Here is a 27,880-nt window from a genome sequence, read left to right on the forward strand (position 1 = left end):
GCAGCCTGTGGTCACCCCCAGGCATTCAGAAGAGGCCCGTCCCAGGCCTGCTGTGGAATCTCCTTCCTTTCCATCAGCTCCACGCTGGTTTTCCAGGCCTGGGACACTGGTCTCTAACCCAGCTTCGTTTGTGCACACACTCCTTTGGGATGCACTTACCTTAATGAAAACAGATCCCTTACGCCGTGCGCCTCGTCCTCTTTGCCTCCCTTCTCCAGGATTGTTTTCAAATTCTGGGTCCAGCCAAGCTAGGCCCTTGATCTGCAGTCCAGTTTCCTCAAGCCTGAGTTCAAATCCTCTGACCTGGGGCTACCTGGAGTCCCTCCCCCCAACCCAAGGGGGCAGTGTTGCCAGGTCCCTTTGTAGGAGCACACCTGCCCCGTCAGGGACAGGCTCTAGCCTGGCCTCCTATGTCCCCAAGCATAGGCTTGCATGGCCTGCTCTAAATGTCCAACTGAACCATTTGGCGAAAGATCCAGGTCCCCTGAGATGGGATCCACCCCCTAGCCTCTTGGGCTGGTGAAGGCTCAGAAGCCCTGCCTGGCACTCCAGGTGTCCCCCCTGGCCCCAGTCTTTCATCTACAATTCCAAATGCCCAGAGGCTCAGAAACAAAGGTTTTCAAAACTTCGTGGCAAAGCCAGTTCTGAACTGGCTGTTTATTATGGTCTTTATTCCAGTTCCTGTGAGCAGTTGTTTCACCACAAAATCTCAACATGGTTGATTATGGGGTGCAGTCTCAGGATCCAATGAGGTATAACGTAATATGCAAAATATACACAAAATTCTGATTCCAATCACATCTGGCCCCCAGGCCTGGATGAGGGGCTGGCCTGGTGGAACATCCCCGCACTCATCACAGCGCTGGACCAGGCAGAGTACAGATAGAGGGAACCAGGGAGGGACAGGGATTCTTGCATGCGGAGAGAGGGGTACAGGGCACAGCAGCCCTTCTCCATGGGGACCCTCACCTGGGAAGCTAGGTGCCCCAGGCTTGACTGCCCCTTTCTGAGGGACACCTGGATTGTGACAGTGACAGGAGGCACTCATGCTCCGGAGTCCTCAGCTTCCCCATCTGGAGCTGGGGTGCAGGCTCTGGCGGCAGGGGAGCAACCCTTCTCAGGATGGTACCAGCTCTGCCTGTGGGTCTGCAGAGCAGAGGGTGCATGGTGGCTTCACATACGGCTGTTCTGTCCCGAATGGCAGCCCCTTCCTCCCCAACAACCCTGGAAAAGGGGCGGGAAGACCGCCCAGGGGTGTGTCTGAAGAGCAGCTTTAAGAGGAGAGCTGGGGCTGCCCCTCCACTGCCTACCCCAACCCCTGCCAGGTAACAGGCCTTCCACACAGCGACCATCATCACTTTTCCTGCCATGGCCAGGAAGAGGACACCCCAGGCCAACGTTCCCCTCACCCCACTCCCTGCCCCACGTCCATCTTGATGAGGTGAGAAGAGCATCCACTGACCTCAGCGGGCAGAGACCTGGGGGGCAGGCTTTACACGCGGGCCACACCAAGGATGACCAGAGGCCCAGGCCTGGACTGAGGTCCCACGAGGGCAGAGGAGTCAGAGCCAGGGAGGGGGAACATGGGCGGGGGCCCGGCATCGGGGAGGGGAGGGCGATGGCCTCGTAGGTCTCACGGGGTCCGGGAGCCAGCCTTTGGGAGGCGAGGGCGTCTCCCCAAGCTGGAGGCAGTTGGGGGCTCCCAGGTCCCTGCCCCCGCCGGCCGCGCCGGGTCGCGCGTGGGCGCGGCGGGTGCCGATTGGCTGGCGGGCGCGCGGGCGGGGCGGGGCGGGCGGCGGCGCGGAGGGGCCGGTCACCCTGCAGCCTGGCCTCGGCCTCCGCTCGTCGCCGCCCCGCCCGCGTGCACGTCCCCCAGGCGGCCACCATGAGCACAGGCCTACGGTACAAGAGCAAGCTGGCGACCCCAGGTGAGCCCGGCGCCCGCCCGCGCGAGCGCGCGCGCCTTTGTCCCCGCCGCCCGCCAGTCTCTCACCGTGTGTCTCCGTCTCTCCCCCGCCCGCCGGCCCGGACCCCGACCCGACCCCCGACCGGACCGCGCAGAGGACAAGCAGGTACGTGTGCGCTGCTGCTCACCCCGCCCGCTGTCACCCATTGTGCCACCAACACCGCGGCACCCCGGCGCGACCCCGCCCCCGCCAGCTGTCATCCCCCCCCCCCCCGTCGCGATAAAATAACCGATAAACGATTGTCCAGCTTGGGCAGCACCGCCGCCCTGGGGCAGCAGAGAGGAGGAGTGAGCGGAACCTCAGGGCCTGGCTCTGGACCCTTAAGGCACGCCCGTGCCCCCCTCCCCGGATGGGGGATGGGCCTGGTGCCCTTCTCTCACTGGTCCAGTACCAGCATCTCGCCTGTGATCATGTGTGCTGGAGGTCCTGAGTGAGACCATGGTCCTGGAAGGCCACGGACTGGGGGAGGGGTCTGAGTACACCAGCCAGGGCCAATCACTGAGCAGCCCCACAGGAGTGCCTCTGGCCACTCCACCCAACTCCTCAGCATCTTATGTCTTCTCTCCCCACACCAGTTTGGACAGGCTGATCTGTGGCCAGGCCTCTTCCCCAGACTGAGAGCCTCCAAGGCCTGAGTCATCCCAGTGCCCAGCTCCAATGGCAGACCTAGGGGGCACAAATTGGTTTCCCAAAGGGCCAGCCTGGACCCCACCCTGTATCACAGGGCCCGACCATAGGCTGGCCTGGGCACCCACTCTGAACCCAGCTGAGGTCAGATTTAAACAGCTGGGAGACCCCCAAGAAGGGATGGAGGACTGGGTAACCAGACCACCTGGGGTCTATGGGACAGCCCTGCCAGGGGCCTCTCTGGCTTGAGCTTGACCATCTTTGGGGCAGAAACAAAGGGCTGAACTCTGGCATTGGGGTAGCCTTGGCAGCTCTTGCCGAGGATGGGGGTTCACACCCTGGGCGAATGCTGGGTGGAACCCCAGAGTCCTGGCCCAGATGTGGCAGGTGGGCCAGGAGTGGCCCCGGAGTCACCGGTTGCCCACTGCCAGGCCCCTGGCAGGGACGCACCCCGCCCTGGGACAGGTGAGGCTCATGGGGAGGGGCCTCGTCAACCTCACCTTGCCAGCAGGGGCTCCCTGGGGGGCCTAGGCCAGGAGCTGCCTCCCCATCGGGGCAGGTCAAACAATGACAGAGATGCAGGGGCACACCACCACCAGGCTATTGTTCTAGGGAGAGAAAGATGGAAGGCCTGGGGGACCAGCCCCCACTCTTCTCCTGGGCCTGTGGGCTGGCGCTTGGAGTCACTGGGCAGACAGCTGCTGCTCAGCACTGCTCAGGGACCCCCTGCTCAGGCCTGGGTCTGTCCCTCCTTGAGCTAGGGTGGGACCAGCATCACCCATCTCCTGCCCCCAGGACCAGAGGGAGAGGGCATTGTGCAGGGGGGTGGGGGGTTGGGGAGGCCCAGGAGGGCCAGGGAGCCAGGTGTTTGGGGAAGGCACCCCATGGGTCTCAGGGGAGCTAGAAGCACGTGGCAGCCTCACTGTTTCATTGTTGGTATTACTGAGCCTCAGCCTGTCTACACTCTGGGAAAGGGCGCCCTCTGTCTCTGTGCCCACCCCATCTCAGGCACTGGGGAGGGTCTGGTGGCCCTCACTGCCCCTCCCCCAGGCCCACCCCCACCTCAGGGAGTGATGGAGGCTCTGCTGGCTCTGCCGGCTGTTTCCAGAGCTGACTCGGGTGATTCTAAGAATGGAAATGCCTCGAGAGTGTCAGTCACCAGGAGGAGGTGGGTGCAGTGCTGTCTATGGCTCAGGAAGTCCTGAGGAGTATTTGTTTGCCTCAGAGGCCAGAGGAGGGAATCCACAGGCCCTGTTTGGGCAAGGTTGGGAGACAGGGCAGGTAGGGAGAAGCTGGTCTTCCTGACCTGGGCCTCCCCTGAGGCTGGACCTCACCGATGGGAACATTGAGGTAGTCGGGAGCAACAAGCTCCATCAGGAGCCAGGCTGTGGAGTCCTGAGCCTCCTTCTCAGTCTGGTTCAGGCCCAGCTCTCTCTCTTCTCCTGGAGAGGCCCTGGGTCTGAGATGCCAGCCGGTATGGGCAGGAGCTGGGCTGAGGGGCTGTATCTAAAGTGGACCAGGGGTGGAGGCTGAGTGGGACTCATCCCAGAGGCCTCCTGCAGGTCAGCGTGGCCGAGGGTCGGGGCCAGTGTGGAGGCTTTCTCAGCACAAGGGCTGGGGGACAGGCTCGGGGAGCCAGGCCTGTGGCTTCCCCCCTTCTCCTCTCGGATGAAAGGCTCCCCTGTTCCAGTAATGGGCCCACCCCTCCTCCCCAGGTGCCAGCATCCTCCAGGCCTCACAGAAGCACCACAAGCCAGGACAGGGGGACAGAGGCCCCTTAAGCCGGGAGCCAAGAAGGGAGGGCCTGGGTTGGGGAGGGGGGGCACCTCACTGACACAGAGTCCAGGGCACGCCTCTTCCCACCCCAGCTCCATCGCAAGCCTCCCTTCCCACTGGGCTGGCACTGGCTTGTTCAGTTTCTGGTGGGGTCCCACAAGCAGGATGGGTGAGGAAGGGTGCAGGGGCTCAGGAGACCCCTGTGGTTCCTGGGGTGGCCACACAGGGGTGAGGGCTGAGCTGGCAGGAGCTTTCCAGGCCCTGATTTGCCCAGTCCTGTGGCTGAGAGCAGGACTGGAGCTCAGAAGGAGTGACCCCTGTGGAGGGGCCCACTCCAGTTCCCCTACCTGTGCTGGCAGCGGCTGTCTGGGGGCCAAGGTGGCGGGTTTGTGGAGCTACACACTGGCCACAGCTTCCAAGTTTGTGAAGGTGGCGACGGGAGGGTGCACATCTAGTGTTCTGACGGCCCATGCCCCCAGCGTAAGCCTCCGTGGGCCTGGGTGGGGAGGTGGGCTCTACCCTCGCAGGTTCTCCACGTGTCTCAAGGGCTACAGCGGTAAGAATTCCCCAGACACCCGGCGCACACACACACGAGGGACAGGTAGTGCAGGGAGGGGTGTTCCCGTGGGTAGTTGGGGCGCCGCTGTGACACCGCCCCGGGGAGAAGGGGCGCATCGTGCGCGGGGATGGGGGCTTCCTTGGGCGCCCTCTGGTGGGTGGGACGCTGCAGCGCAGACCCAGTGGACCCGGCCCCCCGCCCACCCTTGCGCGGTCGTGGGACTGACGGACCCAGCCGCACCGTTCCGCGCAGCGCCGCGCAGCCGCTCGCCCCTGCCGAGCTCCGTCCTCCTCCGCTCCGGTGGCTCCGCCCGCGCGGCCCAATTTCCAGGCGACTGTCTCCGGGAGACTGCGCGCTCCCTCTGGTGAGAGGCCCCGCCTGTACCGGGGCGGGCCTGCCTGGGGCCGGAGGAGCAACGCGGTAGCCCCGGGGCGAGAACAGGACGTGGGGCCGCACAGCCTGCAGGCTCCTCGTCCCCGCGTAACTCCAGGTGGGCCTGACGTGCTCTGGGTCCCAGCGCAGCGGGTAGGGGCCCCGGGTCGCTGCGATGGACTCTCTGGCAGCACCCCAGGACCGCCTGGTGGAGCAGCTGCTGTCGCCTCGGACCCAGGCCCAGAGGCGGCTCAAGGTGTGTGTGGAGAGGGAAGTGGAAGGTGGGTCAGTTGTGCACTGACCTCAGCCCGCATACTGGGGATGCGTCAGGGGCCTCTGGGCCAGGGTCGCTGGGGTGGGCCGGCTCAGAGACTGGGGGCGGCTGGGCGCCGATGTCTATAAATAGCCCCTGCTCAGCCATTGTCGCAGTCAGCCACCCCCGCTGCTGGATCAGGGCCAGAAGGGGGCCTCCCACCCTTACTTGGGAGGGGTGAGTATCGAGGCAGGGGCTTCTCCAGCCTTGAAGGCCTTGGGCGTGTCTGAGGAGTCTGGGTCCTGGTGCCCTCTGCCCAGCACCTAAGAGAGGACAATGCACTGCCTGCTGTTCCTGCTGGCCCCTCCACACACACACAGACATAGTCTTGGGTCCCTGCAAAGCCTTGGGAGGCACCTCCAGCCTCCACCCTACCTGCCTTCCGCCTCCAGGCCTTTGTCCACACGCCCTCACACATTTCTGCCACTGAAATGCCCCACTCTGGGGACCCTACCTACCTCTGCCTGGCCTGAGCTGGGTAGGGGGCAGGGCACTGGGCTGCCCCAGGAACTGGGAACCATCACAGTGCCCTGACCTGCCCCGCCTCCGCCCAGGACATCGACAAGCAGTACGTGGGCTTCGCCACACTGCCCAACCAGGTGCACCGAAAGTCCGTGAAGAAGGGCTTTGATTTCACGCTCATGGTGGCGGGTGAGTGGACCAGCTTCCAGGGCCGGGGGGTGGGGGGCACTGGTGGTCAGGCTCAGCCTCAGACCTGACCGGACTCCCCCACTGCACCCGAGGGCAGGGGAGTCGGGCCTGGGGAAGTCCACGCTGGTCCACAGCCTCTTCCTGACCGACTTGTACAAAGAGCGGAAGTTGCTCAGCGCCGAGGGTGAGTGAGCCTGTTCGGCCCTGGTACTGGCCACTGTCCCCTGCTGCCTGAAACTTCCCAGGGTTACCTGCAGGCCCAGCCCCGCTCCTCTGTCCCTAAAGCATGCCTCTTCCATTCAGGGTCCAGACCAGGGATAGGCCCCATGGCCAGGGATGAGAACGAGGGTCTGGGTTTCCCTGGGGTTGGGTGAGGGTCACAGAGGCAGGTTCAGACCCCACCCCCCACCACAGAACGCATCAGCCAGACGGTCGAGATCCTGAAGCACACGGTGGACATTGAAGAGAAGGGGGTCAAGCTGAAGCTCACTATCGTGGACACGCCTGGCTTTGGGGACGCCGTCAACAACTCTGAGTGGTGAGGCAGGCCTGCCCTGCCCGGACTACCCCAGCCTCCCCTCACCCCCCAGCCCCACCCAGCCTGGCCTCATGTGCTCCCTGCCCCCAGTTGGAAGCCCATCACTGACTACGTGGACCAACAGTTTGAGCAGTATTTCCGGGACGAGAGCGGCCTCAACCGCAAGAACATCCAGGACAACCGTGTGCACTGCTGCCTGTACTTCATCTCCCCTTTTGGGCACGGGTATGTGGGGACCCAGGCCAGGTGTGCCAGTTGCTGCCCATTCCCCATGGTGCCCCCTACCACCGCCTAGGCCCCATTTACACAGGTTGCGGCCAGTGGATGTGGGCTTCATGAAGGCACTGCACGAGAAGGTGAACATCGTGCCCCTCATCGCCAAAGCCGACTGTCTGGTCCCTGGTGAGATCCGGAAGCTGAAGGAGCGGGTGAGCCTCTGAGGCAGTGCAGCCCGGCCCAGACTCTGGGGCCAAGGGCAGTTGGGTTGGGTGGCATGCTGACTGGGTACCTGCCCCTCACCTGACCACCGTTGCCTGCCGCAGATCCGGGAGGAGATCGACAAGTTTGGGATCCATGTGTACCAGTTTCCTGAGTGTGACTCAGACGAGGACGAGGACTTCAAGCAGCAGGATCGGGAACTCAAGGTGTGTCTGCAACCCCATGGGGTGGGGAGGGATCCAGAAGCCTTTGACACCAGGCCTAGGGGAGGGCCCAGGCCCAGGCCCAGGACTGATCTGGGTGGCAATACAATCTTCCCCTGGGGCCGGGCCAGGGTTGCCCAGGCCCCCTCCGCCACATCTGGCATGTGCAATTTGGTTAATAGGTCAAGGAATGCTTGCCAGGACTGAAAGGCACAGCTACTGGTCAGGCCCCCACCCTCACCCTGCTCTCAGCCCCCTTCCCATGCTTTATCCACAGAAGGGCCCAGCCGGCCCAGTGGTCTCAGGCCTACGTAGCCCTAGCACCAAGAATTCTGAGCTCCAGGGGAGGACATGGCTTTGGGTGCCCCAGGGGATAGTGGCAATGGCAAGCCTAAGCTGGGGACAGGTGGCCACCAGGCCAGCAGCAGGGTGGGCCTTTTACCCCAAAGTCAGCAGGGGCCTCACTAACGGGAGGCATGGGCTCAGCTCTGGGGAAGGAAGGGAGGCATGAGGGGGAGTGATTTTTGATGGGAGGGTTTTAGGAGGGGATGGTACTCCTCCTTGGGCACTGCCCAGGCAAAAACCCTAAGGTGCAAGTTGCATAGGCTCTGGCTTCAGCTGGCAACAGGCCAGAGGTGGGAACAACAGGATCTCTTTGGGGAGAGGTTGTTGATGGTGATGCTGGAGGGGCCGGCCAGGTGCTGAGTGCCCACGCCCCCTCCCACCACTGACCCCACACCCCCGCTAACTGGGCATGAGCCCTTGCACCTGCCCCCCAGGAGAGCGCACCCTTCGCTGTTATCGGCAGCAACACGGTGGTGGAGGCCAAGGGGCAGCGGGTCCGGGGGCGACTGTACCCCTGGGGGATCGTGGAGGGTGAGTTAAGGCCTGGGGCACAGCACTTGGGTGGGAAGGCTCCACTGGGCTGGCGCCCAACCCACTGCCTGTCCCTGCCCGCAGTGGAGAACCAGGCACACTGCGACTTTGTGAAACTTCGCAACATGCTTATCCGCACACACATGCACGACCTCAAGGACGTGACGTGCGACGTGCACTACGAGAACTACCGGGCCCACTGTATCCAGCAGATGACCAGGTGTGCACTCCGCTCCCCCCCCCCAATCCTGTCCAGAGGTACAGGAGCTGCAGGGCCTTGGTATACTGGGGAGGTCAGCCCAGCCCCCAGCAGTTGTGTCCCTGGTGTCCACCCTACAGCAAGCTGACCCAGGACAGCCGCATGGAGAGCCCCATCCCCATCCTGCCACTGCCCACCCCAGATGCCGAGACGGAGAAGCTCATCAGGATGAAGGATGAGGAGGTTGGCAGGCAGCGGGGGAGAGCTGGGGCTGCGGGTGGGGGCTGGGCCCTTCCCCTTGCATTTCTCACCCCACCCTCTGTTGTTCCTGCCCTGCCCCCCAGCTCAGGCGCATGCAGGAGATGCTGCAGAAAATGAAGCAGCAAATGCAGGACCAGTGACCCTGCTGCAGCCCCACGTTGTCATGGATATACTGCCCACTTCCAGGCTGGCCCTTCCCACCCCTGGACCCCGACTGGCCTGGACTCGACCCCGGATTCATCTGAATCTCCAACAGGCCTGGACACAACCCCAACCCCAGAGTGGCCCAGACCTGGACTTTTCCCTACTGTTCCCTACCTGACCCAGAGACGCGGGGTTGCAGCCCCCAGCCAACCCTAATTTATTCTCAGCATTAGCTCCTCCCCTCATTTGTATCTGATTCTATGGGGCCTGGACAATGCTCCCCTGCCCCCAGCCCTCTCTGGCCTTGGGGGAGCAGGGGCTAAGTTGGATGGTGACTTTTGAGGTCACAGCACTCCGCCTCCAGGCCCTACTCCGAAGGGCTGGTAAATCAAGGCAAACTAGGGGAGCCGATCCCAGGATCCTGGCCTTTCCTCCTGACCTGGTGCAGCAGAGTGAACTTGGGAACACTCACTCTGTGCCTAGGTGGCCAGGGCCTTCTTACCTCCTGACCAACTCAACAGGCAGCTCAGCAGGCAGGTTGGGCAGCTGAAGCAATTAGGATCTTTCCAGACCTAAGGAGGCCAGTTGGCTGCTGGGGAGGAAAGTGGGGGCTGGGATGCCCGTCAACGCCTGTGACCATCCCCCAGGGCCATGGCCCTACTGGGCTCTAGGAGCAGTGGGGGTGGGCAGCCTGGCACCCCCATCCTGCACCACCCTCTCTGCCCCTGGGGGCTGGAGGGCTCTTCTCGCCAGCGCTCTTGCCCTGGGTTCCTGAGTCCTTGGTACCCCCCCTCCTTCTACCCGCATGATCCCTGCCTCCGAACCCCCTTCTCGGTTTGTTCATTTGTGAATGCTGCGTCCTGTCCTGGTGACAGGAGAACAATGTTGGTGAACTCGCAGAGGGTGTCCGTGTGCTCCCTGCACTCCTGGAAACGGTGGGGCGGAAGTTGGGTCGGCCGGCGGCCTGGCGATAGCGCTCTATCTGCGCCGCGGGCTCGGCCTCCGGGTTATTTCTGGCGGGGAGGCCGCGCTGCGGTCGGTTCCGCGGGCACGCTCGAGCCTGGCAGGGGCGGGGCGGCCTTATCGCCTGCTTCTGAGGCCATTGCCTCGTGCTCCAGAGCTAGCCGGTCGCCATCCTCTCGCCATGGGCTCCGGTGAGTCTGGGGTCGGAGGTGCTCGGTCCTTTTGGCCTTAGTCGAGAGATACCTGGGTCAAACTCAGCGGGTACTTCCAACCTGCGCGACAGGCAGTCGGGTGGAGAGGCTCGCGGGCGACTGAGGGGTAGGGGGCGCTCAGGAACCCTGTCAGGTGGCCCGCTGGCCGGCCTCATCGTGGCGCTTCCCTTCCAGGGCCGCGCGGCGCGCTGAGCCTGCTGCTCCTGCTGCTCGCGCCGCCGATCCGCCCGGCCGTGGGCTGTCCCGCCCCGTGTCGCTGCGCGGGGACGCTCGTGGATTGCGGGCGTCGCGGGCTGACCTGGGCCTCGCTGCCCGCTGCCTTCCCGCCAGACACAACCGAACTGGTGCTGACAGGCAACAACCTGACGGCGCTGCCACTCGGGCTGCTGGACGCGCTGCCGGCGCTGCGTACCGCGCACCTGGGAGCCAACCCCTGGCGCTGCGACTGTCACCTGGTGCCGCTGCGCGCCTGGCTGGCCGACCGACCTGAGCGCGAGCCCTACCGCGACCTGCGCTGCGCGGCGCCCCCGGCGCTGCGCGGCCGCCTGCTGCCCTACCTGGCGGAGGAAGAGCTGCGTGCCGCCTGCACGCCCGGCGCGCTCTGCCACTGGGCACTAGCGGCGCAGCTCCTGCTTCTCGGCCTCGGGCTGCTGCACGCGCTGCTGCTGGCGTTGTTGTTGTGCCGCTTGCAGAGGCTGCGCGCCCGCATCGCGCGCAGGTGGGCGCTAATCACACCACTGGCAGCTGAGCCCGCGACAACCGAGCAGAGCTACTGACGGGACCCGCCGCGAGCGCGTCCTCCGCTGGCACAGTCTCCCTGACATGCCTCCGCAGCCCCAGCACAGGAGCCCTGCTGCTGCGAACGCACCGCCGGCGAGGGAACCCACGCCCTGGACGCTGGGGCGGGCCCGGGTCCAGCTGCCGCCTAGACCTGCTGAGCCACCTATGCCATCTTCAGTGCGAATAAACCCTGCTCCCCTCTGGCGGACCTGTGCACCATGCGACCCGAACTCTCCCTCCCAAAAATGAGGAAAAAGTCCAGGGGCTGGTTCAAGGGGGCACATCACGTTGTCATACACACACATCACCTCCTGGCAAGAGCGAGGTCCATGAGCAAACTCCGCGACACTGGCTTTCGCTGAAGTTTAAGTAGGAAGAACTCAAGGGACAGTGACCAGGCTGTGGGGATCGAGTACACTGAGGGGACAGTGGGGATACTGGAGAGAACACTGGGGACAGTGAAGGCCCCAGGAGCAGTGTAGATGCAAGAAAGAAAGGATGTTGGGAGTGGCAGTTTCTGGGAGTTAGGGTCTTCAAAGTGGCTCTGAGGACAGTTCAGGGTGTGAATTTTCGCCAGTGGTAGTGACCATGCCATGTAGGTAGCTTTCAGGGGTCAGGGCTGGACAGGGATGATGAGAACCATTGGGTAGTCCAGCTGGGACTTCCCAGGCGCCTGAGAGAGAAGCTCTGGAGAGCCGGGAGGCGAGGTCCCTAGAAGTTCTCTGCAGGGGTGAGGAGGCACAGGGTTAAAGGGTCTCTGGATCCTGTCCTCTGCCTGGCCCCCTACTTCCTGCATGAAGGTGCCTGGACTGCCTCTGGTCCCTGGTCTCCCCTGTGCCAGCCTTGAGTCCAGGCCCAGCAGCCAGGGCCTGGGAATCCTGCACAGATGCCCCAGCGAGGTACAGGCTGCTAACAAGGGCCTTGGTGCTCCAAAGAGAAGCGGATGCGTTCCTCACCGCTGGGGTCCTGCTCCTGCCCTAGGCATGGCCTCCACCTGGCCTGCAGTGAACAATGAGGGCTGCTCACTCTTCACCCCAAATGACCCTGATGAGGAGCCTCAGGCCTGGCCCCAGCTGCCTGGCACAGGAAGCCTCCCGGCCCCACTGACCCGGTCGGGGAGGCTGCCACTGACATGGCCTTTGTCCTGGCCTTTGTGGGACAAGACAGATGGCCGATACTATCTCGGGGCTGCTGGTGGGACGCGAGGCAGGAGTCACTCCCTCCTTTGTGGCCAGGTGTGTGGCATCCGGTCCATTGTGGGCTGCAGGGGACTGTCCGGCCGTCCATCCAGCCTTATCACCACATCTGGGACAGCAGCCCCTTTTGTACAGATAAACTGCCACCCCACCTTCCCCAAGGAGTGGCCCAGCACCCCCAGAGGCCCTGGGGGGTGTCAGAGGTAATAGTCACTGTCACAGCAAGGTCCACAGGCCATTCCCTAAATTCTGTCCCAGTACGGTACAGGAAGGGGTTTCCACTTCCCAGAGAAGGAGACCAGATCCAGAGAGGGGTCTCCCTGCTGGGCACCAGAGCTTTCTCCGTGGCTGCACTGGGAGTGAAGCTCAGACAAGGCCCTTGGGACCCCCTCTCTTCCTCACTGAGGCCTTCAGGGAGCAAATGCAGGACCCAGAGAAAGTGGCCTGGTGGTTCTAGGTGACCCCAAGTGAAGAGAAGGAGGGCCCCCAGGCTATGGGACAAGGTCCCAGTAGGAGCTGTGGGGTATGGTCCCAGGAGCCCAGCTCCACTGCTCACCACCCCATTCGAGGGCCCCCAAGCCAGTGTCCTGCTGAGGGGGTGGGCATGGGGGTCCCAAGGCCCAGGATACAGAAGGCTGAAACTTCTCTGGTGAAGGGAAAAGGCTGGCATCACAGTGTGGTTAGACTTGAGGAGGAACTTCCCACTCACTGCATGACAGGGCAGCTGAACCTCATGGTCTCCCCAGGACTTGCATTCCCACCCCCTCCAGTGTTCCATGATTTAGATGGGCTCCTGCCAAGGTACTGACCACAGGGGTGCTGGCCTGACTTCGCCTGCTCTGCCTGGGAGCCCCCAGACTCAATCCTGATGCTGAACTGACCCTTCACACACTGACTTTGGGGCCTCAGCCTCCAGAGTGTGGGGAAGTGAATGGTCCCAGCTCAGGGACCCTGAATGGCTCTGTTCAGGGAGGGGGCATGTACACCCCTCCCCTAGCTCAGGGGTCTGCAGTGCTCCTCCCTTCAGTGTTGTCCTCCAAGTGGCAGGCAACACACCTGCCCCATGGGCCCTTCCCTACTGTTAGGATGGTCCCCTCTGTGGCTTCAGACTCCTTTTAGATGGGAACAAGTTGGTGTCCACCCAAACCCCTGTCAGCCCCCCACATCTCCATCCCCCAGGCTGGCTGATTCAGGACCCTGTGCCCTGCAGACCCAGGGTCCTCCAACCACACACCAGTAGTGTGGCTCCCAGGACTCCCAGCCTCCCCCAGGGAAGGGATGACCTTCCCGTTGTGACTATGTCCTAACCAAGTTCTTCGCTCAAACGCTGCCCTTAGCAGTGAATGTCTTGGTCCTGCCCAGACACATGGCACAGACCCTGATGTCGCCCTGAGGCTCAAGCCACATCCTAGCAAGTGAGACCAAGGGGCTGAGTAGAGGGAGACGGGGCAGGGCTACACGGTGACTTTCCCTGAAAGCCTTGGTGTTCTGGTCTATGAACCGGGCACAAGCTTGTGGCCGGTCGTCCCTGGGCGCACAACCCCAACCCGGCAGTAGAGGGCGCCCGCGACCTGCGGAACGGCCAGCGAGGAGCCCACTGGGCGGAGGGACCGAGGGGCGCTGGTGCCTCAAGCGGAGGAGCGCAGAGGGACGTGGGGAGCACGAAGCCGAGGGGCGCGGGGCAGAGGAGCGCAGACCCCGGCCCGCCGCGAAGTGGCGCTCAGAGCAGGACCTGCCCAGACTACTGAGGGCGGGCCGCCGGGGTCGGCAGATTGCTCCCGTAGGGGTGGGGCGGGACTTTGGCGCCAGCCGACCTGGGGGAGGGGCGCGGGGGGGACGTGGGGGCACCCCTCCCCCGCGCGCTGACAGCTGGTCGCTGGGAAGATAAGGGACCTCTTCCGCCGGGCGGGGCGGGGCGGGGGAGCGGAATCAGCCCAGGTGAGACCTCCACCCTCCGCCACTTGTTTGCTCCATAAACACTTATTGAGTCCCTGCTGTGTGCACCCGAGCCGTGGGGAAGGCGACAGTGAGAAGCTAGCGTCGCCTCCCGGACGACCAGGCAATGGGACAGCGGTCCCGCCACCTCTCAACCAAACCTGGTGGCGGAGTGAGGGTCTTTCGTGGGCCTTTCCAGCCTGGGGAGGGGTCGCCCTCTCGTGGACTTGAGGGGCCCACGCTGATGAGGCTCTGAGAAGGGTTGGGGGCCAAGTCTTGGCCACGTTGGGGGGTGGGCGCACCGCCGCCCAGACAGAGCAACAACATTGGGGTGGGTGGCGGGGCCCTGGGGGCCCATAGTTCAGGCACCGTCTGCGCCCACCCCTGTCGTTTCCGATGGAGGACAGGCAGCGGGTGATAAATCACCCTCCCCCACCCACCCGGCGGCCGAAGGGGGCTTTCGTGGGACAGAGATGGAGCTGGAGGCAGACAGAGACAGAGGCAAGAGACAACCGCACAGAGAAAGGCAACGATGGCCTCCAGCTGACACCGCCAGGTTCCTTTACCTTCCACCCTCAGGCGCCCGCTCCACCAGGCCCATCTGGAAACCAGCTGAGAACCACCCCACCCCAGCCTGCTGACCCCCAACAAGGCACAGGAGGAGGAGGGAGCAAGGCCTTCGGAGCCATAACTCCTCTCCTCCAGGACCATAAATCAGTAGGGGCTCTGGGGAAGAACTACCCCTCCTGCCCCAGGCTGAGGGGGTCTTGGGGTCACTGGCCTTGGTGACTGGGCCTGGCCCTAGCTATGTTCCTCCCTCCTTAACAGTCCTTAGGGGATCCCCACCACCACCCCCAACCCTCTTTTTCTGCAGCACAGTTACAAACCCAGAGCTGTCTACACCCAGTGCTGTCTACACGAACACTCACCACTATCATCTTTTCTGTCCACAGACAGGAAACGTCTGCAGGGAGATGTCCTGTCCTATCAGGACACCCTGGGCTGGCCCTGCAGGAACTGGGGGTCAGCGGTCCTCCCCAGTGAAGCCTCCTGGGGATCCACTCTGCCCCAAGGGAAATGCTGTCGGTCCTTCCTTCTGTCCTGCTTTCCTGTCACCACCACCCCCAGCTGCCAAGGGCCAGCTGGACAAAAGGTGCTGAGAGATGGGCCAGGTGGCCCCTCCACCTGTGAGCACCCCCTGAGGTCAGTACTTGGCAGGCAAGGCTTGAGAGGACCTGCAGGATGTGCCTGGAACCTGAGCCCAGCCAGGCTGGCCGGTGGACAACCTGCTGGGCTGGTGGCAGGAATAAGGAAGACCACAAACGTCCACCATGAAATCTCCTGGCTTGTCCTGTAGAGGGTCAGGGCGAGGACAGGGCTTCCCTGACTCAGAAGACCTTGGAAGGCTTAAAATTCTGAGTCATTGAGTGTCCTGTGGGCTGGCCTGGGCCTTGTCATGCACATGGTCCCTTTGACCCTCCTGAGCCCTGGGATATCGAAAGCACTGACTAGGTATGTGGTGGTGGGGACAGGAAGGGTCTCTTGAGGACATCCAGGGGCTGCGTCTCAGGGGAGGGTACAGAGAGTGCAGGGGTGGGAGGTACACTAGGTTCAGCCTTGGGGGAAGAGGGGGGATAGACCCCTCCCCCAGTGTGCTGGGGGGCCCCATCCAATCTTTCATTCATTACAATTCTTTTCTGGGCAGTGTGCACAGCAGCTGGAGGGAGGGCTGGGGTGGAAGTCCTTTGATCCCCTGGACCTCCTCCCAGCAGAGGCCCCACCTCTCCTGACTGGGTCACTACCAGTGTCCCTGGGGCCTCTGGGCCAGAGGAACCCTCATGTTTTAAGATGTGGGGGAGAAGGCAGCACCTTCCCAACTTGCCCAGGTGTTGCTCTTTCTGTTTCTGTGCCAGTCACCCAGGACCCTGGGTCCATCCCCATGGGGTCACTGTGCCCCCAACACGGGGGAGGAGTGGGGAGGAGTCGGGGGGAGTGGGAGGGTGTGGGAGGAGGTCATTCAAACTTGGCCTGATGGACCCCAAAGTGTGGGGGTACAGACCCCAGGAGAAGCAGAGTGTTGCCATAGAAGCTGCTTCTGCCCAGGTGTGTGGACAGGCCTGGAAACCCACCCCCCAGAGGGAGGCTGCAGCCTGGGACAGGGGTCCTGGCAGTGTGGGCATCACTCAGGCAATTGTGCCCCCTTGGCCTCTGACGGGCCCCAGGGGGAGGCCGTGCATCTATGGTGGAAATCTATTTTGATGTCATTTGTGTTGAGGAGTTTGCTTTTCTCTGTGCTTTGTTTATTTAAAGATGCTCTTGAAGAATTCCAGCCAGTCTGCAGATACCGAGGAAAAGGCTTCTGTCTGGGCAGGGCTGAGGAGGGGCAGGCCCCCAACAGCCGCCTGTCCCAGCATGCCCGCCCTGCCCTGTACCCACTGGAGGTACTCCCCAGGCCGAGGACAGCACCAGTGACAGACTCCAAGCAGGCAGGAGCCCCTGGACATTGCCATCCAGAGACATCGTGTGGACAGCAGTGCAGGAGGTAGATGGCTTTCTTTATGAGAAAAGTAGGGTGGACCTATGTGTGGGCCCTGGGTCTCACCTGGGTGCGCCCTGCTCTGTGGGTCCCTGTTGGGGGGGCCCTCTTTTGTGAGTCGTTCTGCTGCACATCCCTGACTGAGGCCCCTGCTTGGAGGCCTCTTCTCTGTGGATCCCTGGTCGGGGAAACCTTTGATGTGGAGGTCAGTGCTGCCTCCGTGTACTTGGGGTAACATGGTTCTGCCACACGGTCTCGGGAACACTGTTAGCCTCTTCTCCCGGGGCTGAGGGTCCACTGCTACCAGAGCCTCCCCAGGGGCCACACTCCTGAGCCTCTTGTGGCAGGCAAGCGGGCGGAGTGGCTAAGCAGGACTGTATCCCAGGTCATCCACGGGAGGGTTGGGGGTGTTGCTGACAGCTAAGGTGACCCGTGGCCTCAGCTCCGAGAAGCTCCAAGTCCTCGCCCATCTTCAGTGGTGTGAGCCTGCTGAGTCCTCCCACCTGCCCCGGCCCCCACCCCCAGGCCTCTCTGGTCTCCCTGAGGCGCCCTGGACCCACCTGCCTTCTCAGGCCTGGGATCTTGCACCTGGCCCATCCCCAGCAGGTAGCTGATGCTGGACAGTGGGCAGTGGGCAGGGCAGCCTCAGGACTGTGAGGTTTGCTCCTGACTTCCGGCCTTGCTCCCTTAGCACCTGGGCCTGGGCTGTGTTCATTGGCTACCTGCACCCCTGGGCCTCTGAGACCATGAAGTGAGCCCCAAGCAGACTGAGGTTTCTGCATCCTGCCCTGGTCCCCCATGTCCTCTCTCCCAGCGCCTCGTCCTGTGTCCTCTTTGGGCAGCTGGTCTCCTGCTCTGCCTTTGCCTCGCATGCGGTGGCCAGGCCCGCCACCAGGACACCCTCATGGGCTGTGTGGGGATGACCCTGCACACACGCATGCACTCACACAGGCAAGTGTCCAGAGACTCTCCGTTCTTGGGCTGCTTCCTCCGGGGGGTGGGGGGCGGAGGGTGTCCAACAGGAGAACCACCTTGTGATTCTGGGCGGAGCCAGGTCCCAAGCAGCTGTGCCACCTCCTGATGTGTGCGTGTGCGTGTGGATTGGAGGTTATAGTCCCACCACCCTGGGTGAGGGTGTCCAGGTCCTTACACCTCCCACGTGCATGTGTCCTGCCGGCCTGCCGTGCCCCCGTGTGCCCTCAGCAGCCGCCCCTCCCTGCCCGCCGCCGTGTGTACACAGGCTTGTTTTCTCTGCCTCGCGGGCCAGGGGTGTGCTCATAAATCGTGCAGCCGATGACACATTTATCCCGCGGGCGGCTGGTGGTGTGAATTTATGGCTGCCCCTCCCTCCCGGCTGAGGCAGGCCAGGGGCCTGGACACCCCACAGGCAGGCACCTACGAGCCCCTGGGCCGCCTGGCTGCTGCAGGGCCACCAGGAGGGGCTCAGGAGCATTCCCAGGTCTCACCTGCTCAGAACCTTGCAATTTCAGGGGACAGATGGCAGCCTGGGGCATGGAGCACAGAACCCCCCCACCTATGACCTGGGCAGGACAGGAAGGGCAGCTTCCCAGGTGTGGACTCCCCCCATCCACTGCTGCTAGGCCTGTTGGAGGCATTGAGGTTTGGGGGGAGTGGTCTGGAAGGGTGGGTCCCTGAGGCAGCTGGGGCTGTGTACAGGGAAGGTGAGGGTTGGAAAGTCAGTGTGGGGGCCCTCAGAGTGCACCTGCCTTCCCCTGTAAACTTGGGGAAACCAAGGCCCAGGAAGGAGAGGGGCCGCAAGACCCCAGATTCCTGCTTCCCAGCATGCAGTGTGGGGGTCCCAGGCTCAATCTCTTTCCCTCCTCTATTCTGTACAGTCTGCAGGCTGGGGGGCAGCCAAGGCAGACAGAGAGATGATGGAACATGGCAGGTCCCCTTGGGCCACAGCTGGAGGTGGGAATCGGCAGGGGGTGGGGCCTGGCTGCCTCCCCTCTGTCCGTCTGTCTGTCTGTGTGCAGGGTTGGGTCTCCAGGGGACCCTCTGTCGGCTCTCATGCTCCCCCCCTGCTCTGGTCCCCAGCCCCCCACCCTACCCCCGCCAGCCCGCCTGTCAGGATGAGCGATGGCGGTGCCCCTCCCCAGACCCTCAGCCCCTGGCCGGTTCCCGCTCATTAGCTGCTGACACTGTTTGCTTTCCCGCCCGGGACGCCCACCCCCGTCACAGGCCATTTCTCCCGGCGCCCCCCTACCCCCATGGGCCTGCCCGGGGGTCCAGGGTGCAGGGCAGGACCTGTGTTAGGCTCCCAGAGTGAATGCCAGACACAGCCCAACCCCAACCAAGAGGACAGCTCCACTGAGCGCACAGTCAGGCCACATCAAGGGTGAAACTGGGCCATGCCCGTGAGCCTCGGCTCGCCTTGCAGTGACACAGGGGGTGGGTCTCTGGTGTCAGGCACCAGGCTCACACTTCCATCTCTGTCTCTCTGGGTCTTGCCACAGCTTCATTCCAGGGGATGGCCACTGAGCCACTAGCCCCATGCAGAAGGCATGTCTTCCAGCTGGTATCCCTCTGTCCCCCAAGCAGCCCTGATGCAGTGTGGGGGTCAGAGGGTGAATCTGTGATGCCAAGTCTTGGGGGAGAAGGCAGGTGGCAGGGGTGACCAGAGTAGGGCTGCTGCAGAGGGCTCCAAGCAGGGGAGGCTGCAGATGGGCAGTGGGGTCCTTGGCATTGGCCCAACCTCCAGGGCAGCCTTGGGGAGCATGACGGGGGCGGCAGGCATGCCTCCCTCAGGCCGCTGGCTGGCCTCCCATGCCCCAACTCCATACCCTCCCCCACCTCAACCCCCACCCAGTGTGGCCACAGCTGGGCGGCATCAGGGCCCGCAGGCCAGTGGCAGCCAGTCCTTCACTTAAAAATGTGTTTGTGATTTTGGCGGCGGGGCAGATAACGGTGACGAATGGCCCGCCTGCCCCTCGGGGCCCCCAGCCCATCTGGTTTGACTTTGGCTTGTCGTGGGGCGCCCCAGAGGCCCCACCCCTGCCCTCGGGCAGTACCCTCCAAGGGGCAGCATGGCAGCTTCATACCTCTAGCCTCTGCAGGCAGGGTCCCTCTGCCAGGAAGGCCCTGCCGTCTGGAGTGTGTCCCACCTGAGCTACCGCACTGCCCTGGCCCAGGCACTGGGCACTGGCTGGGTTGTATGCAGAGGCCTTGCTCTGCAAGGTGGGGAGCAGTGGGCACCTGGCCTGGCAGGCGCTGGAGCTGCCTGAGGGTGGCGAGATGGAGGGGCCTGAAGGCAGCGGGGGCGGGGCCTGGGCCTCTCATCCCCACGGGCAGCGCATGTGGTCATTGTCAGGAGGAATTTCTGACAGGGCCTCCGACCCTCCCGCAGCCGCTCTGGCCCCCAGACCATCGATTATCCCCAGAGAACAGCTTCCAGGTCTGGCCCCGCAGGGCCAGGGGGCATGAGGTTGAGCAGAGCCCCTGGGCCCCAGCCCCTCCCTCCTCTCCTCCCTCCTCTCCTCCCTGGGCTTCTGGAGGTGGGCAGAGGTGGGGGCAACCTCTGCCACTAGGGCCTGCTTCTCCCCACAGCCCACGAAGAGCACCCCAGGCATGGTCGGGGTCACTTGGTTTGCGTGGCCCCAGGGACATGGGCACAGACCTTCCCACCAAGCCTTCCTTCCAGGGTCTCAGAAGGGGCTGGACCCTGCCCTGGGCAAGGAGATAGGAGAGGTGGGGGCTTGGACGTCCCCTCACCTGTCTCAAGGCTGGGAGGGGAGGGGAGGGGAGGGGAGGGGACCAGGAGCAGAGCTGCCCTGTGCCCAGGGTGGGGACAGCTGGGGGAGGGGAGAACTTCTGCCCCTCCCCCCAAGGCAGGAAAATCCCTTTCCCTCAGTATCACATTGTTGAGAATTAACTTTGTTGAAATAAAAATTGGTCTTGGTATTAACTCGGCCTCTAGGATTTTCTCCGGGATCCTGGAGGCCGCAGAGGGGTCAGACTCCCATTCCCAGAGCTGACTGCCGGCTTGGGTTTCAGGGGGCGCCAACGACCTCCTAATCCTCCTGGGTTGTAACTCCCTGCCCTCAGGGACAGTTCAGGGTGGGGTGTGGGGGAGCCCCTGTCACCCTGCCCTCTCTGGCCCAGCTATGACATGTGGACAGTGAGGAGCTCAGGTTGGGTCCCTGGATCTCCCCTCCCCCCTCTCCCTCTGCCCCCCCACCCCTCCCCCCCACTTCCCCACGTCACTTGGTGGCCACTGCTGACATCCACAGGATTTTTCCTGCAGCCTCAGGGTTCCCCACCTGTGAAATGGGAGGTTTGGCTCAGCCCAGGTGTTGGAGGTCCTGAGAACAGACGGGGCAGCCAAGTGTCCCAATACTCAGAGAGGCGGACACCCTGATGTGTGACCAGGGCCAGAGTCTCTGAGGGTAGGGATGGGGAAGAGCACCAGGGGCACCCCTCACCTCACCGCCTCAGCCTCAGGTGGCATTTCCTCCCAGGCCAGGCAGAGGGTGGGGAGTGAGGACGGAAGCACAGGGTCCCTAAGACAGTTCCCAGGGAGGCAAGCAGAGACCTGCATCCCATGGCAGCCACCAAAATGGTATGTGTCTACACCCACACAAACCTGAGAATCATCGCCTGGAGGATGTGTGTGCCCGCAGGGAGGCTAAGCCCAAGGACATGACGAGAAGATGGGGCAGGCAGGGAGCATCCTATCCCCCTCCCTGCTCTCTCCCCACCCAAGGATGTGGTCTATGTCCTGGTGATCAGAGGGAGGCAAGAGTCCCAGCCGGTGGTCCTCTCAAAGCTCCTCTGACCACATCCCGAGCAGTGTGTTTTGGGGGGTGAGGTGCAGCCTGGGAACAGGCCCGGGTGGGGGCCTGGGAATGAAGGCAGGGGCCCCAGGGGACACTCGAGTGGGGCCAGCTGTTGCTGCCTGGCTCCAATTCCTGCTCCACACTGAGGCGGGTCCCCCAGGGCCGAGGCTGGTGGTCTGCCTGGGAGGGTGGGCGGGCCAGGGGGCCTGTGCCTCCTTCTAGGCGGTGGCCCTTGGGGCAGTAGAATTAGGAGGGGGCCACCTTCATGCTGAGTGGCAGTACCAGTCATCCAGGAGGGCCCTCCCATCCCCCAAGGAGCAGGTCCCAAAGCCTGAACCACCCAAGCCCCCATCCCCACTCATCTGGGCCTGTGCTCCCAGCCCCTCAAGGCCCCCAGGTCTCTCCATTCTAATCCACAAGCCTGGACCACTCCCATCTGGTACTTGTGTCCAGGGAGCCTAACTACCAGGACCAGGTCCATCCTAAAACTGCTGCTCACCCTGAAGGACCCTGTGCAAATGTCCCTGTCCATGGGAGACACTGCAAATGCTAGGCCTAGTGTCAACCTCGTGTCACCATCTTTCCAAGACTCCTCCCTAGTGGCCCTGCACCTGAGCCAGGGCTGGTCACCAGGGTGGGTACACAGCTCCACGGCTGTGAGCGAGAGGCTTGCTTCCTGGACCTAGGTTTCCTCATCTGACTGTGCTTGGCTGAAAGCATCCATAGATCCCACTGAAGCAAGTTTGGGCAGTACTGGGCCCCATGCCTCCCCCACCTAAGGGTTCTAAGGAGGTAGGCGGGGTCCAGAGAGGTGGGGTTTGATGTGGGCACCCAGAGGTTCCCCCAGAGTAGGAGAGTGGGGGCCCAGCTGGCCATCCACCAGACATGTGGCTGGCTGCAGGAGGCTCAGGGCCTGCAGGGAGGCTGGTGGGTAGGGCTAAAAGAGAAGCCTCTTACTTCTGAAATCCCTCCCGCCTGCCCGACAGCCCCCAGGGAAGCCCTGTGATGCAGGAACCTGATATTTTAAGACTTAAAGCAAATGTTTCTGGAGCCCAAGCTGTGCTAAGGCGCCCGTCCGGGCCTTGTTGGGGGAGGGCTGGCCACAGAGAGAGGACCCCCACCCACGAAGCAACCCTGCCCCTCCTTGGGCTACAATTTCTGGTGACAGAAGGGATGATGAGACGGGAATCCCCTTGAGGGGCTAGAGCCAGGTCCAGCTTCAAAGCTGAGGTGGGGAGGCCTAGTACTGGCCCCTCGCTCTGGCCTCCAGCACCACGTGAAGCTGGTCAGAAGCCCTGAACCATCTAGGACTGGCCTTCCCTGCCACCATCCGGTCAGGCAAGTCCATGTGCTGTTTCTGACCCACAGCCAGAAGCCACCTGGAGCTCAGGGTGGAGAAACCTGAGGCTTCCCAGTCCATGGAGCAGGAGATCTGGCATGGATTGGTGATGTCTGCCTGGTCACAGGTATGAGAGTGGAGATCTGTGCATTGGAACTGGTTTGATTAAAAAAATAGCATGCTGGGGTTTCTTAACCCCATGCCAGAAGAGACTCCCCGATGTCTAGATGACAGAAGGGCCTGAGGCTCCTTTCGGCCCCAGAAGAGCTGACCAGGGCAAGGCCCAGGCTCTAGGCCCCACCTAGGAATGCATGGAGCCATCTTCCTCTGGGAGTGTCCTGGGGGGGGCAGAGCATCATGAATGGGGGACCCAGGTGTGTGTGGGGGCAGTGCAGGGCAGGGAGGCCCTGCTGGGATGGAGGGGGATTAGGGCCTGATCTCTAAGAAGTGTTGCAGGGTCTGGGCCAGACTGGGCCCAGCTGGGAATGTGGCGGGGGGGCAGAGGCTCTGGGGTTCTTCCAGGCACCCAGCCCTCAACACAGCTGTGCTGAGTCCCTGGTCCCCTGGTCTGGTCCCAGCTGATGGGGCCACATCCCAGCCCCAAGCCAGGGAGCCCATCAGAGCCAAGAGCCTCTTCAGGAGCCTTCGACCACTTTACAGATGGGGAAACCAAGGCCCAGAGAGGGGACAGACCTTCCAGAATCCCTCAGAGAGCCCATAGCCAGCCCCTGAGCCCACAGCCAGCCCCTGAGGCCCTTCTGTCTTAGCCTGTGAGGGAGGGGGCTCTGGGCAGCTGTGTGTGGATCTCAGTGTGCTGCCTCCAGGGCCTGGGTCCTGCCTGCTCATTCTGGGACCTGGGTCCCCCCACCCCACCATGGTTCTGCTTCTCAATGGCCCTTCTGCCCTGGTCAGCTCCTATGTACCCTCAAAACCCAGGGGGGCCTGAACTGTGGGCCCAAGAATGGCACTTACCCCCTGACAGGGGGGGTTTCTGTGCCTAGGGCCCCCCGGGAGCCCACCAGGCCCCCTCAGGTATTCCCAGGCCTGGCCCTACTCCCTTACCTTCCTAGACAGGCCACCATCATTGCCAGGCCTGGATTCTTGCTGTGAGGAGAGACACCCTATCACCCTGCCTTGGTTTTCCCAACTCTGACATGGAGATGGTGGGTGTCAGTGGGTGATAAGCCCTGGGCGTCCTGACCAAATGCTCCGAGGGAGATCTAGGTGGGCTGCCTGGAGGAAGGGCGGCCACTGGGAAAGGCTAATGGTGGCTTCCACAATCTCCTCATCCAGCTGGCTGCTCAGGGCTCCTACCCCTCATCAGGCCCCGCTGTCTGCAGGCAGACCCCTGCCTAACGCGCCAGGCTGTGGGGCCAGGGAACTGTGCCCACCAGGGCTGACTCCCGCAGAACCCCTCCCAGCTGCCCAGAAGCCACTGCCTCCCAGTGGTCATGGCCAGCACCACCACCACTGCCACCATCACCCCAGTAGAGTCCGACCACACCACCCGTCCCTGCTTCAGCTCAGCACTGCCTTCTGTTCCTTGGGCCTTGGTTTCCCCATCTATACCCAGGAGCCTGGCAGGTGGGCAGAGTTTGGAGGAGAGGGCGGGGGGAGGTCTGGTGTGGGGACAAGAGGCAGGCAGTGAGGAGTGGGGCCAAGAGGCCAGAGGAAGGAGGAAGACCCCTTCAGCCCCTCCAAAGGCGTGAAGAGGTCCAGGGCCCCCAGGTAGGAAGCAGAGACAGACCAACGCCATGTGGGTGGCAGATGCCCCCTGTGAGAGCTCTGCACACCATGGGCTTCAAGCCACACTGGCTGCCCGCCATTTCCATCTGGGGCCAAGAGCCAAACTTCACAGCTCACTCTTCTGAAACTGTGACCACTGGGAGCCCTGTCCAGCCTGCAGCCAGGCCAGTGGGTGGAGGCAGACGGCTTCAGAACCAGGTCTCCTCCTGGACGCCCATGTGGTGAGCCCCATTCTGAATCATGAATGGATAGGAAGGCGGTAGCAAGGCAGGGCCCAGGGATGGCCTCGCACCCAGGCCCAAGCCCTTTCCTCAGCCACACCCCTGCCAGGGCCCCCTCCTCCCCTACACCGCAGTCCCAGGGCCCTAGCCCTGCGCAGGCTCCCAGGCTCCAAACCAGAAAAACTAGATGAAGAACAAACAAGCAAACTCAGGTTGCAGCCTCCAGCACATGCAGCATCCAGCGCAGTCCTGGCCGTGGAGCTGGCTCCTACCCTCCTGTGGCCCTGAGGGTCTGTGTAGAAGGGTCGCCTGGGGTGCAGATGGTGTATCCCCCAGTCTGCCCCTCCTGCCTTCCCCCCACCCCACACTCCGCCACACCAGGCATGTCCCCTGTGCCAGGTCAGGATTACAAGAACGGCTGCAGTGGGCTCCCCAGGAGTGAGCTGCTCATCACCAGGGGCATGCAAGTAGGGCCGAGGAGAAGCGCGGGCTTGGGGAGTACCAACAGTTTCCTGGAGGTCCATCTCAGATGGAGGGTCCCCAGGCCCAAGGCTCTCTTTGAGAACCCAAGGCCCAGGATTCTGACCTCTAGGAGGCGACGTGTCCCGTGAAAAGCGCAGTGTCGGGTGTGTCACAAATACCCATTTATTCCACGGGGTCTCTGTTTCATCAGCCTCCCCCCTCCCTTCCCCTGCTACTTCTTCTCCCATGCCCCCTGTGGGTCAGGCCTTCCACCCACGCCTGCCACTCCTGCCCCAAGTGTCTCACATGTGACCTTAGTCAAGCCAGGGAGAAACTGTTGGTTTGGATTCCAGTAACTGGGAAGACCCCAGTGGGCTCCTAACAAGAAGCCATCTCCCAGGCTGTTCGGCACATGCCAGCATTTTTGCAGATCCTTGGTCTGACAGTCTCCTCGCTACCGAGAGTGGGAGGCAGAAGTTCCCGTGTGGCACAGCGAATTAAGGATCTGACGTTGCTGCATCCAGGGCACAGTTGGAAACTGTAGCAAAGGTTCAGTCCCTGGCCTGGAAACTTCCACATGCAGGTCCAAAAAAAAAAAAAAAAAGTGGGCAGCAGGGCTTGTGCTTTATGAGGATGGGGACAGCAGAGGGGCTGGCTAGGCAGAGCCATGTCCAAGGGTGGGCTGGTGGGTGTCCAGGATTTGCCCGGGGGGGGGGGCGGGGGATGCGGTACAGGGCTGGGGGCATCGGCCAGGGTGGGTCCTGGAGCCCAGACTATGGCCCGAGGGGCTGGAGAGGGCTGTGAAGAGATTGAAAAAGCTCCATGGACCCTGAGGGAGGCTCTGGTCATGGACTCAGTCCTGGGCCCAGACCCACCTGCCTCCCTTGGAGCCCTGACTCCAGTGGTATGGGGCTGGGACGTCACCAGATGGCCAGTTTGGAGTAGCTTGAGGCTGGGATGAGAGGAGGTGAAGTCCAGAGGGGGCTGCGGTGTCACGCTCCGTCAGCTCAGAGCAGCTGGAGAAGAGGAGTTCTGGGGGGAGAGGCACAGAGCAGACATACAGGGTAGGATGGGGCCTGCGGATAGAGAGTCTGAGGACTCTGAAAGGGGAGGGACACAGGGACATTGGACAGGGCCAGACAGTGCTGTGAGCATCCCTTCTCTTTTATTTTGGCCCCACCCTTGGCATTTGGAAGTTGCCGGACCAGAGACCGAACTCACACTGCAGCAGCAACCTGGCCACTGCAGTGACAACACCAGATCCTTAACCCGCTGTGCCACAAGGGAACACCCTGAGCATCCACTTTTGACCCCACATGGTCAGATGGATGATCTGTCACCATGTGGGGCTACAGGCCCAAGGTGGAGGCTATGGAGGCCAGAAGGCGGCCAGGCCAGAGTGCCAGTCCTGGGTGTGCCAAAGTTTTCGGGAGCACCTCTGATGTGGGGTGTAGGAAAGGGTCGAGGTCGGGCCCGAGCAGGACGAGCTGGGCACCCAGCTGTCCTGTGAGGACACACTGCCCCACCCTTGGGTCTCACCACCGGACATTCACATGACCCACATCTGGCTGCCCGCCCGGCCCGCATCCCCGCCAATCATGCTGACCTTCCCCCTGCGGCACCTGCTGGAGGCTGACAGAGGTCTCTATTCCCGGCCAGGCGCCTGCTCAGGTTATATTTAGGCCATGAGGCGGGGCACTGGGTCTGAAACAGGGCAGTGGGGGTGGGGCGGTTCTCTCCCCCTCCCCCCGCCCCTCACCAGGCAGTCTGCCTGGGTGGCTCAGTCTGCTGCCCCGTGGGCCCTCTCCCTGGGCTCCTGGCCCTCATTCCACAGCCACACACAGGCAGGAGCCATGGGCTATGCCATTGGTGGTGTGGGAGCTCCTGGCCATGGAAGAGGCAGGCTGGCAGGGTGGGAAACTGGGAGCTCAGTGAGCGGGGGCCAGGGGATGTGGACAGGAGGTCCAGGTCAGAGGTGGGGGAGGCCCAGCCGGCCTTTCAGCTCAGAGACTCCACAGGCCATGAGGTCATTCCCTCCCGGGACCTCCCAGGGCCCTGCCTGAGGGGATAGGGGACGCCTAGCCCTGGGCCTTTCCTGCCCGCCCGGACTGAGCCCTCTTCCCTCCCACTGCCCGGCAGGATGTTCCTGGGGAGGAAATGGCCCCTCGGAGGCCACCCCAACCCCGCTGGAGCCCAGGGCCACTTCCTGCCCCGTGGGTCTTGGTCCTGCCCCCGATTCTGCCAGCCCAGGCCAGACCCAGACTTCCTGCCCCCACAGTGTGGAGGGCAGGGACATCTTATAGCCGGCACAGCAGGCACAGTCCAGACTCGCCAGACTCGAGGACTTGAGGGCCTCCACCTGGGACCTCTGATCCCTGCCCACAGACCCTCCTCCAGATACCCAGCTCTGGCATCGCCCACTGCCCCTAGAGCCCATCTCCGTGGGGATGGACCTCAGCGGACCCCAGAAGCTGACAGCTGCATCGGAGCAGCATCCTGGCTGTGGCAGAGCTGAACCCATGTGGCACCCAGGGGGCTGTCCTTGAACCTGGGGGCTTGCCTGGATCCAAAGGGTCCTACAGTAGAGGTCATGACCCTGGGCAGCCTCAGGTCCGGGGGAGGCCCTTTCTTGGCCCACCCCTTCTCTCCGCCCCGGCCCCTCACACCTCATTCAGGGGGACTTCCTGCCCCTGCCGACCCTAGATCAGGGCAAGTCGCCTGGTCACTCCCTCCACCCTCTGCCCCAGGAAGCACTCAGCTGGGGGGCGTG

General features: G+C 63.0%; 2 protein-coding genes across 3 annotated transcripts; both read left to right on the top strand.

Moving 5' to 3' along the window:
• Window positions 1,787-9,823, top strand: SEPT5 (septin 5). 2 transcript variants are annotated; one of them, XM_001929628.7, is made up of 12 exons: window positions 1,787-1,928; window positions 2,062-2,072; window positions 6,169-6,265; window positions 6,363-6,449; window positions 6,680-6,803; window positions 6,894-7,028; window positions 7,114-7,231; window positions 7,346-7,447; window positions 8,224-8,320; window positions 8,405-8,540; window positions 8,660-8,762; window positions 8,864-9,823. In XM_001929628.7, the coding sequence occupies exons 1-12, from the start codon at window positions 1,886-1,888 to the stop codon at window positions 8,918-8,920; spliced, it is 1,110 nt and encodes a 369-aa protein (XP_001929663.1). In that variant the 5' UTR covers window positions 1,787-1,885; the 3' UTR covers window positions 8,921-9,823. The 2 variants fall into 2 exon arrangements, with proteins under 2 accessions (XP_001929663.1, XP_003133058.1); XM_003133010.5 differs by lacking the exons at window positions 1,787-1,928; window positions 2,062-2,072 and adding an exon at window positions 5,165-5,557.
• GP1BB (glycoprotein Ib platelet beta subunit) lies at window positions 10,069-10,875 on the top strand. Its single transcript, NM_001141985.1, has 2 exons — window positions 10,069-10,078; window positions 10,274-10,875. The coding sequence occupies exons 1-2, from the start codon at window positions 10,069-10,071 to the stop codon at window positions 10,873-10,875; spliced, it is 612 nt and encodes a 203-aa protein (NP_001135457.1).

Source organism: Sus scrofa, chromosome 14 (assembly GCF_000003025.6).
Source record: "Sus scrofa isolate TJ Tabasco breed Duroc chromosome 14, Sscrofa11.1, whole genome shotgun sequence".
Taxonomy (NCBI): domain Eukaryota; kingdom Metazoa; phylum Chordata; class Mammalia; order Artiodactyla; family Suidae; genus Sus; species Sus scrofa.

Bases quoted from the DNA above. Each gene is read 5' to 3' on its own strand.
- SEPT5 (XM_003133010.5), top strand. From the start codon at position 5,477: ATGGACTCTCTGGCAGCACCCCAGGACCGCCTGGTGGAGCAGCTGCTG. The intron at 7,029-7,113 runs GTATGTGGGGAC...CCATTTACACAG, and splicing joins ATCTCCCCTTTTGGGCACGG to GTTGCGGCCAGTGGATGTGG. The intron at 7,232-7,345 runs GTGAGCCTCTGA...TGCCTGCCGCAG, and splicing joins TCCGGAAGCTGAAGGAGCGG to ATCCGGGAGGAGATCGACAA.